Raw genomic sequence first — 9,870 nt, forward strand, 5'->3', positions numbered from 1 at the left:
TTTTCTATGGTTAATGAGCAGGTACTGCTTACAGTGTATTTCCTAGCTGGCTTTCAGTGCTTTACCATCTGCAGAGGTAAGGGATCTTGTACTAACATACTTGATTCAAACTTCCTTTGTATCCTATCTTAGTTAAAGACAGTTCAGATGACAAGATCCTAGCACAGGAGGCCAGTCATACTCATTTTAATTCTTTGGTGCCTCACTGGAAGATGTCCAGCCTGCATCTAGCCTCCCTCATCTTTGTGTCTGTGTGTGAGGGAGAGAGAGAGCGGGCACTTCCCAACCCACCACAGAAGCAGCCACAAAGCCATGTTGAAAAAAGATCAAGAGCAGCTTTATTTTTTCTTGGCCTTGTTTCTCTTCTCCTCCTTGAGTTTCTTCTTGGACACCCGGGGCGTCTGGGCCTTGTGGTAGAGGTGGTAGCCAATGAGCCCCAGCAGCCCTGGAACAAGCACCATGCACAACATGGGCAGCACGTTGTTGACCAGCTTCTGCCCATAGGTGGCTCGAGAAAGCCCTACCAGCTCCACCTCAAACTGCAGGACTGCATCAGCTGGAAGGGAGGAGGAGGTCAGTCAAGCAGGGCTGTGCAGGGCAAAGGGAGCAGCCGGCAGGCAATAAACATACCGCAGGCAAGGCGGGGCTAGGAGTGGAAGCAGCCTCGCCAGAGGAAGCCACCCAGTGGTTTGTATCATTGCAACCACAGCAATGCCTACACCAGGCACAGGAGAAAGAAGCCTCTAGCCATGTTTCCTTGTGCCAGGCAAGCCCTCCCTCCAGCCCTTTCTCCAAGATGGTTGTAGGAGGACCTTCTGGGGCTCTGCATTGCCCACAGGATGGCCTGTGTAGGGAACCAAAAGAGCTGCCTTCCCCTTCCCCTTCCCCTTGCATGCTGATTAGGAGACAAATGCTTACACAGCTTTGCTATTACCTGCACGTGTGCTGTGGGTCACGGGACTGGGCACTACTTCAGTGCAGGACTGGATGCGTGACCAGGCCATTGTGGCCAAGGCAAGTTGTAAGTGGGGGGAGGCATGGCTGCTTGTCTAACTGCAACTACACTCAAGCCCGGCTGATAAAAAAAAAAAAGACCTCACCCACCAAGGGCATAACTGGGCAGTAAGCACATAGGCATCGGTGCACGCACGCACCCTGAGGGGCTGGGCAAATGGGACTGCTGTGCGTTTGGGAGAGGAGCACAGGTGACCTTCATTGAGCCCCACTCTAGCAAAAAACCTCATGTCTTAACCCAGCTGGCCAGAAGTGTAATTCTGAGGTAGGTGTGTTTGCAGCCACATTGTCTCCATAGCACTCATGTGCATCCAGTGAGACTGGGGCTCCCTTCCATGCTTCTCTTTTTCTCACTACAGCTATCTCCACATTGCTTTCCTAGCTTTTGTCTTGGTCAACTTGGCCCCCGGGCCTGATGCTCTGCACTCCTGCCCTAAGGCAGCAGAGGTGGACAAGCCCATCTATAAGAACACTCTCTGGAGCTTGATTACCCCCAGCCAAGATACCCTGCTGAATGGCTGTCTAGTAGAGGCTACTGTGTGAATCCTACCTGGAATGGCTGGTGGGGATCCTCGTTTGCCGTATGCCAGGTGAGGGGGGATGATGACTCTTCGTTTCTCCCTGCCAGAGAAAATGGAAGATCATCTTAATACTTGAGGACAGGATGCTTGGACACGAAGCCGTTTTCACCGGAAAGGGATCTGATACTGGAGATCAGTAAACCTAGCTTAGAATTGCCATCTTTGGAGAAATGAGCTATGGAATCTTCTTCCTTGTGGGTAGGAAAAGGCTTCAGAGGCAGGCTGGACAGACATGTCAGACAAGTTCTTACAGGATCTCCTAGCTTTGTGTAGGTACTTACCACTGCCCTGAGGGCTTTTAAGCTTCATCACACTGAAGCTTTCAAAGTAAAGGGTTTGAGTCTCAGTGTAAAAAGGTACCAGACTCATATACTTTAATCAGTATTCAATAACTAATATAATAGGAGAAATTATGGGTTACATTAAAATCCCAAAGTGAGAGTTTTAGGGAAAGGACACCAAATAAACGAAAACATTCCACTTTTATAGCTGTACATACAGAAATTGAGGATGCCTCCACCAGCTCCCCACAGCAGCAATCAACAGAGTCCACATGTGCATTAACTGTGCTGCTGTTATGTGCCATCAAGTTGTCTCTGCCGTACAGCAGCCCTTTGAATGAAGGCCCTTCAAACTGCCCTGTCCTTGACAGCCCCGCTTAGCTTTTGTAAACTCAAAAGTGTTACTTCTTTAATAGAATCTCAGAGTTGGTCTTCCTCTTCCCTCTTCAACTTCCTCTGTCATAATTGTGTTTTCCGTTTCATCATTTTAGCTTCTAGGGAAAGTTCTGGCTTGATTTGATCCAGAACCCACTTGTTCATCTTCCTGTCACTCCATCGTGTATTCACAAAGCTGTCCTCCAGCACCATGTTCCAAATGCATCCATTTTCTTCCTGTCAGCTTTCTTCACTATCCAGCTTTCACACCCATATACAGTGATCAAGAGTACAATAGTGCAAATGATCTTGGCCTCAGTTTCTAGCAGAACAGCCTCACAGTTCAACATTAAATGTATACAATAGTTTTATACTAGTTTCACTGTCACAGCTTCTCTCTAGGAATTGCGGTTCATGAGACTGCTGAAGATTCACCATTGGAGAATCCTTCTCCACCTGCTCACTGTATTACAGTTCACAAGTTAAATCCAATAGCACACCATCAGAAGTCTGCTAGTGTGATAGTTCTACCCCTCCCCTCCCTCCATCAGGCCCCCCATGCCACCCTAAAATCTGCTCTGGAGAGTTTTCCAGTCTTGTGGTACATATTTCAAAGGCGTGCGGTCTCACTTTTCTGGTTCTGCTGGCAAAATTATCATGTTGAATCCAACCCAATACCAGTTAAAATAGTTTAGCTGTGCAATCCTATATTCAGAAGCCAATCTCATTGAATCCTAGGTCAATAGCATAGATGTACCCAGAGAGATACACTGCAAAACACTCTCTGGCTTTGTCTGTTAGCTAAACAGTCAAGAGCAACAGGGAGTTTGTACATCCTGCCTCTGTCACAGCCAGATGAAGACCAGCCTGGTCCCATCCAACAGCCAGAGAAAGGACCGCTGCAGGGAACCCGCTCCCCTGCCTAAAGGAACACTCCCTCCAGCCACCAAATGCCTTGAGGCTGCAAAGCTGAAGGGAAGCAGGCCCTGGGCTTCATTCATCTGCCAGGGAACTAAGGGCCACTGGCTTCTAAGCAGCTATGACCATTTTGTTTTGCATTGCTGCAATTTGTTGTAGGCTGCCTTGAGGGCAACTCATTTGAAAGGCAAGGTGTTCATCTTCAAAATAAATACACCCTTTCCAATGTTGTTGTTAGTTGTGAAGTCGTGTCCGACCCATCTTGACCCCATGGACAACATTCCTGCAGGCCTTCCAGTCCTCCACCATCCCCCGGAGTCGACTCAAGCTCACGCCGACTGCTTCAGTGACTCCATCCAGCCACCACATTCTCTGCCGTCCCCTCCTTCTTTTGCCATCTGTTGTTCCCAGCATTAGGCTCTTCTCCAGGGAGTCCTTCCTTCTCATTAGGTGGCCAAAGTATTTGAGTTTCATCATCAGTATCTGGCCTTCTAAAGAGCAGTCAGGGTTGATCTCCTCTAGGACTGACCAGTTTGCTCGCCTTGCGGTCCAAGGGACTCGCAGGAGTCTCCTCCAGCACCACAATTCAAAGGCCTCGATCCTTTGGCGCTCAGCCTTCCTTATGGTCCAACTTTCACAGCCATACATTGCAACTGGGAAAACCATAGTCTTGACTATACGCGCTTTTGTTGGCAGGGTGATGTCTCTGCTTTTTAGTATACTGTCTAGATTTGCCATAACTTTCCTCCCCAGGAGCAAGCGTCTTTTAATTTCTTGGCTGCAGTCCCCATCTGCAGTGATCTTGGAGCCCAGGAAAATAAAATCTGTCACTCATTTCTTCCCCATCTATTTGCCAGGACGTGAGAGAACCGGATGCCATGATCTTAGTTTTCTTAATGTTGAGTTTCAAGCCAACTTTTGTGCTCTCCTCCTTCACCCTCATCAAGAGGCTCTTTAGTTCCTCTTCACCTTCTGCCATGAGAGTGGTATCATCTGCATATCTGAGGTTGTTGATATTTCTCCCAGCAATCTTAATTCCAACTGGTGATTCATCTAGCCTGCCTTTCTCATGATGTGCTCTGCATATAAGTTAAATAGGCAGGACAACACTATACAGCTTTGCCAAACTCCTTTCTCAATTTTGAACCAATCAGTGGTTCCATGTCCAGTTCTCACTGTTGCTTCTTGACCCACATACAGGTTTCTCAAGAGACAAATAAGATGGTCTGGTACTCCCATCTCTTTAAGGACTTGCCACAATTGGTTGTGATCCACACAATCAAAGGCTTTAGCATAGTCAATGAAGCAGAAGTAGATGTTTTTCTGGAACTCCCTAGCTTTCTCCATGATCCAGCGTGTGTTGGCAATTTGATCTCTAGTTCCTCTGCCTCTTTGAAATCCTGCCTGTACTTCTGGTAGTTCTCGGTCCACATACTGCTGGAGTGTAGCTTGTAGGATTTTGAGCATAACGTTGCTAGCATGTGAAATGAGTGCAATGATGCGGTAGTTTGAACATTCTTTGGCATTGCCCTTCTTTGGGATCGGAATGTAAACTGATCTTTTCCAATCTTGTGGCCACTTGTGATTGAGTTTTCCAAATTTGCTGGCATATTGAGTGTAGCACTTTTACTGCATCGTCTTTTAGGATTTTGAATAGCTCAGCTGGAATACTGTCGCCTCCACTAGCTTTGTTGTTGCTCAGACATCCTAAGGCCCATTTAACTTCACATTCCAGGATGTCTGGCTCGAGGTCAGTGACCACCCCACCGTGGTTATCAGGGACGTTAAGCTCATTCTTGTATAGTTCCTCTGTGTAATCTTGCCACCTCTTCTTAATCTCTTCTGCCTCTGTTAGGTCCCTGCCATTTTGATCCTTTATCATGCCCATCTTTGCATGAAACATTCCCTTCATATCTCCAATTTTCTTGAAGAGATCTCTGGTCCTCCCTAGTCTATTCTTTTCTTCTGTTTCTTTACACTGTTCATTTAAGAAGGCATTCTTATCTCTTCTAGCTATTCTCTGGAATTCTGCATTCAATTGGGTGTATATTTCTCTTTCTCCCTTGCCTTTTGCTTCCCTTCTTTCCTCAGCTATTTGTAAAGCTTCCTCAGACAGCCATTTTGCTCCGTCCATACTTCTTCAGGCACTCTATCAGATCTAATTCCTTAAGTCTATTTGTCACCTGTACTGTATATTCATCAGGAATATGATTTAGGTCATACCTGAGTGGCCTAATGCTTTTCCCTACTTTCTTCAATTTAAGCCTAAACTTTGCAACAAGAAGCTCATGATCTGAGCCACAGTCAGCTCCTGGTGTTGTTTTTACCGACTGTATAGAACTTCTCCATCTTTGGCTGCAGAGCACATAATCAATCTGATTTCTGTGCTGATCAAATACCACCTGCAAAAAATACCTTGACAAGTTCAAACACAGTGACCTAGACAACAAGCCAAGCAGCCGGTAGGTTACTTACCCAATACACATATCCAGCAGACTCTGTTCCAACCCTGAATAAAGAAAGAAAGGCAATTTACTTTCTGCCCATTTGGTGCGGTTCTAGGTTGGGATGGGTGTACTGAGGCCTGGTTCTTGCTGATGTGGTAAGCATCTGTCTGGACACTGTCATGCCAGACTGCAAGCAGAGGCTCACGTAAGCGTGTCTGATTTTTCCTTTCCTAAATACAGTACTTTGCATTTTTCCCTGTTGACATTCATTTTGCTGATAAAAGATGACAAAGGTGGTGGGGGGAATGTGAGAAAAATGGGAGTAAACAGTTACAGATGCTCCTTTGTAGAAGGTCCAGAAGTGCAAACAAAAAGTTTATGGTCCAACCCTTGTGCATTTTCCCAGGTGCCTCCTTTAGCCAAATGTAGTACAATCATATGAATGTCAGAGATGTACCTGGAATGACTTGTCGTTTTCCCAGCTCCACTTGCAACGGATCACGGGAAAGTGAGGTATCAATAATGCGGCCATCTTCAAGGCTACCCTGCAACAAAACAACATGTGGATTTCTGAATTTAGGCACAATCTTCTGCATGTTTAGGCAGAAAAAAGGCATGCGACCTCTGCAGGATCGAGAATGCTGGTACTTGTAGGACTTTTTTCTGTCTAGACATGCTTAGGATTGCATTGTTCCTAGCTAGTGACAGCAGAGCTGCTGCTTCCCAGGCTGTAAAAAAAAGAAAAAGGAAGTGTTGAAATTGCGGTTCTGAGGCAAATTGAGCAACACTGTGCCATAGGTGAAAACAAGTCTAGTGGTAATTTCGAATGTGAGAGAACAGCTTTCCATTATTTTAAAAGCAAATATGGACAAGCTGCAAGACTCAGATGCTTGGGAGAAGCATTGAGAGATCTTGGAAGAAGCATTCCTTTATCTCCCAAACATCATCAAAACACCATGGAGAAAAGGCCTACACTGAACTACTGTGTATTCTAGGTTACCCGCTCAGTTCATGAAGGGGCACAGCAAGAATGACTTGATCCTCAGCACCACTCAGGGTAACTAGAAGGGTTACTGCCTCTGCACAGGGCAAGGTGGTTGATGGGGGGCAAGGGCAGTGCTAGGTAATGAAAAGATTCAGGGCTCATACCTGCAGGCAAAAGAAAAAGTACACATTTGCAAATGCTGATTTATTGATGCTTTAAAGCCCTTGTGCATGTCTGGCCCTTATTCCCAATTTACACCATTTGTAAAGAAAGGATGCATAAAGAAGGGAAGGGCATTTGATCAGAGGAAAAAGCCTCAGTCAGTGCAGAAAAAGCCAGCTAAGAGACGGAGATCGGACGTCAGGATTTCAGCCCTCACGAGCCACTCCTTAGCACCCGTCCCTGATGGGGTGCTGCTGCTGCTGCTGCTGCTCTTTCGCAGGCTTCTTGAGTATTTTTCTACCCGCCCCCAGCGGGAGGGCGGAGCTCATGGAAGCTCCACCCGAAAAGGCTGGGATACTTGGAGGGAGGCGGCTGTGCTGACGTGTTCGTGCGGCTTTTTGCTTTTCTCTGGCAGCCCGCCCACCTCGCTCCCTTTATTTACTCACCGTATAGTGGATTTGAATCGTGTCGCCTATCGCCGAGCGCTCCACGCAGCCGTCGGGGGGCGCCACCTGCGAAGGCGAGAGACAGCAAGAGGCGCGGAGTAGTGAAATGGGGAGTGGGAAACGGTGTAGCGCTTATTCCTCCCAGTCTGTTACTCGGGATGCTAACGCGTTCATCACTGCGATGAGAACTGCCGATTACCGTCGACCTGCAAGAGCAGGCTTCCCCAACCCGGCGCTCTTCGGACCGTGTTGGACTACTGTTCCCAGAATTCCTAAGCGTTGGCCATGCTGGCTGGGGCTAATGGTTGAAGCCCAAAACATCTGGACGGCACCAGGTTGCTGAAGGCTGCCTGAGAGAGACGCGTCTTTTTTGTGCGCGCACCGCCGCGCCACAGCGGCATGATCCAATCGCGCATGTGATGAGAAGGACCCCGATCGCCTCAGCTGCTGTGGGGCAGGATCCCGTGCCCCACCGAGTGAGTCTCCTCAACTGTCATGTGGGCCGGCAGAGAGGCTGCTTAGAAGCGCACCCGGCGGCACTGCAACTGGAGTTTGCCAGCCAGCCAGCCAGGCCACGCACACTCACCAGGGTTTCAAGCTGCAGCGTCCGGAACGGAGTTTCGCCGTCACTCCCCCGCTCTTCCTCCTCCTGTGACCGGCTCTCAACCCCGCAGCCCACGAGGAGGAGGAGGAGGAGGAGGGGAAAGAGCAGGCGGGCCCGGTGCCGAGGGAGCATGGCGACTGGAGATGGAGGCCCCCGCGGGCTGGCGGCAGGAAAAGTACGCGCGGCAACTGCCCGGCTTACACCTAAGGCCAGGGGTGCCTCCTGGCGCCGCCTCCTGCTGCCCGCTTCCCCGCCCCAGAGGAGGCAGGCAGCAAGCGAGAGCCCTCCTAGAAACGAGAACGAGAGAAACCGCCCATCGTTCTCAGGCCACGGGAAGCTTCAGTCGGGACCCAAGAGAGACACGGCCATGCACGTGTTCTCAGCAACTCTCTTCGTGCGCCTCCTGCCTTCATGGCACAGTGCCTGCAAGCAGCATACACGTGGCTAATTTCGGAAGAATCGGTTCCCAGAGGTGGAAGCTCGTGGGCCGCAGAACCCTGCGGGTATGGGATGGCTGGGGATGCTAGCATTCTGCACATGCCCAAGGGCACTTGGTTCTTTACTGCTGCTTCACCCAAGTTTCAGGGCTCCGTTGTGGTGCCGAGAGAAGCTGCTTCTAAGGCTGAGCATCCTGTCAAAGCATCCCAATTTGCACGCAAGTTATTGTTGAGGAGCTTTGGCTCATTGAGATGCCACATTGTCTCTAGCATGCGCACAGAGACAATCAGCACGGTTCACGTTTTATTAAGCAGCAGTGGGTATGCTGCTGCTATGCACAGACATAGGAGCCACCACTGCTACATGGGGGAAAGAAGAGCACCAGTGCCCCAGGGGCAGGGAGGAGAGCGCCCCATGAGATGCCACCACTGCCACATGCAAGCCACTGCTGCCCTCACCCTCCATTTCCACCCTCTTCCCCTCTCCTATCTAGGAGGGGCCTTTACTCACCTGTGCTTCACTACCGCCATCTGAGGAGGTCCATCTCCAGGGCTGCTTCCCCACCAATGCCTGGCTTTCATAATGGATCCCCCATGCAGAGGAAGGCAATTGGGCCAGGCAGGCTTCCCAGTGGGGATGCACGGTGAGCAACCATCCAGAGAGCTGCGTATTTCCTTTGCCACAGCAGGAGATGGGCCCCTGCTGCACAGCTGCCCATCCCATGCCTCGCTTCTGGAAGCAAATCACTCCAGCAGCCCTGATGAGACTCAGGGCAATCCCGGCAGCGGCACATGAAGGATCCATCCCCCTTCCAGATCTGTTGCCTGAGGAGGGGGATTCACCCTGGCTCATGAGAGGACCAGCCCTGAAAATGTGTGATATTATCTGCTGGCAATCATCCCTCCTTACCCTTCTCTTTCATTCCTTCTCTCTGCTGCAGGCCTAAGGGCCAAATTCCTTTCAGAGAAGCTCTCAGAGGGTGCCTGCCAGGAACAGGCAGAGCTGAAAGCAAAGTTTTGCCAAGCACACAGCACGCACCAGCCTATTGTAGCTCAAAGCTCTTACTGACAGTACGTAAGTTAGCCTTGGGAGCGTCATTTCAAGCTTTTAGAATGGGGGGGAAATCATGCAAAAGTTCCATCCTTAGCTGAAATTTCTGTTCTTGGACTTTGGAATCAGCAACATGGTGCACCACAGGAAGGGAGGTAACCAGAGGAAATCACCAATAAACCACAGATCAAGGCTTACAGACAAAGAGATGTTTTCTTACAAAATATAGAGAAGTTAAGGAATGTATAAATGGGGTACAAAACAGATTTGGAGGCTGTACAAACAGAGCATATCTTGGACCTGAAGCTTATTTGATTAAGCCTTCAAAGCATAGTTGGGCAACTTGTGACCTTTCAGAGGGTATGGCCTTCTACTCCCATCAGTTCTACCAGCGCAGCCAATAGTAAGGGTTGACGGGAATTGTAGGCCAAAACTGGAGTTCTACAAGTTGCTGAATCTTGCTATGGAGAGATGAAGGAAAAGATGAAAAGAAACTGATGAAATGGAATAACATACGCAAAGGAAAGGAAATGTTCAACACCAAATATGGGGGTGGAAGGGTGCTAGGG

The 9,870-nt window shown here is 49.0% G+C and overlaps 1 protein-coding gene across 1 annotated transcript; it reads right to left on the minus strand.

Moving 5' to 3' along the window:
- Nucleotides 1–315: 315 nt before the first annotated feature.
- On the minus strand, nt 316–8,045 carry FKBP11 (FKBP prolyl isomerase 11). The gene is made up of 6 exons (XM_044422184.1): nt 7,796–8,045; nt 7,210–7,275; nt 6,074–6,161; nt 5,645–5,678; nt 1,565–1,635; nt 316–556 (listed from the first exon to the last, which is right to left on the minus strand). The coding sequence occupies exons 1-6, from the start codon at nt 7,943–7,945 to the stop codon at nt 339–341; spliced, it is 627 nt and encodes a 208-aa protein (XP_044278119.1). The 5' UTR covers nt 7,946–8,045; the 3' UTR covers nt 316–338.
- Nucleotides 8,046–9,870: the final 1,825 nt, after the last annotated feature.

Source organism: Varanus komodoensis, unplaced genomic scaffold (genome assembly GCF_004798865.1).
Source record: "Varanus komodoensis strain SLA01 unplaced genomic scaffold, ASM479886v1 scaffold12, whole genome shotgun sequence".
Classification (NCBI taxonomy): domain Eukaryota; kingdom Metazoa; phylum Chordata; class Lepidosauria; order Squamata; family Varanidae; genus Varanus; species Varanus komodoensis.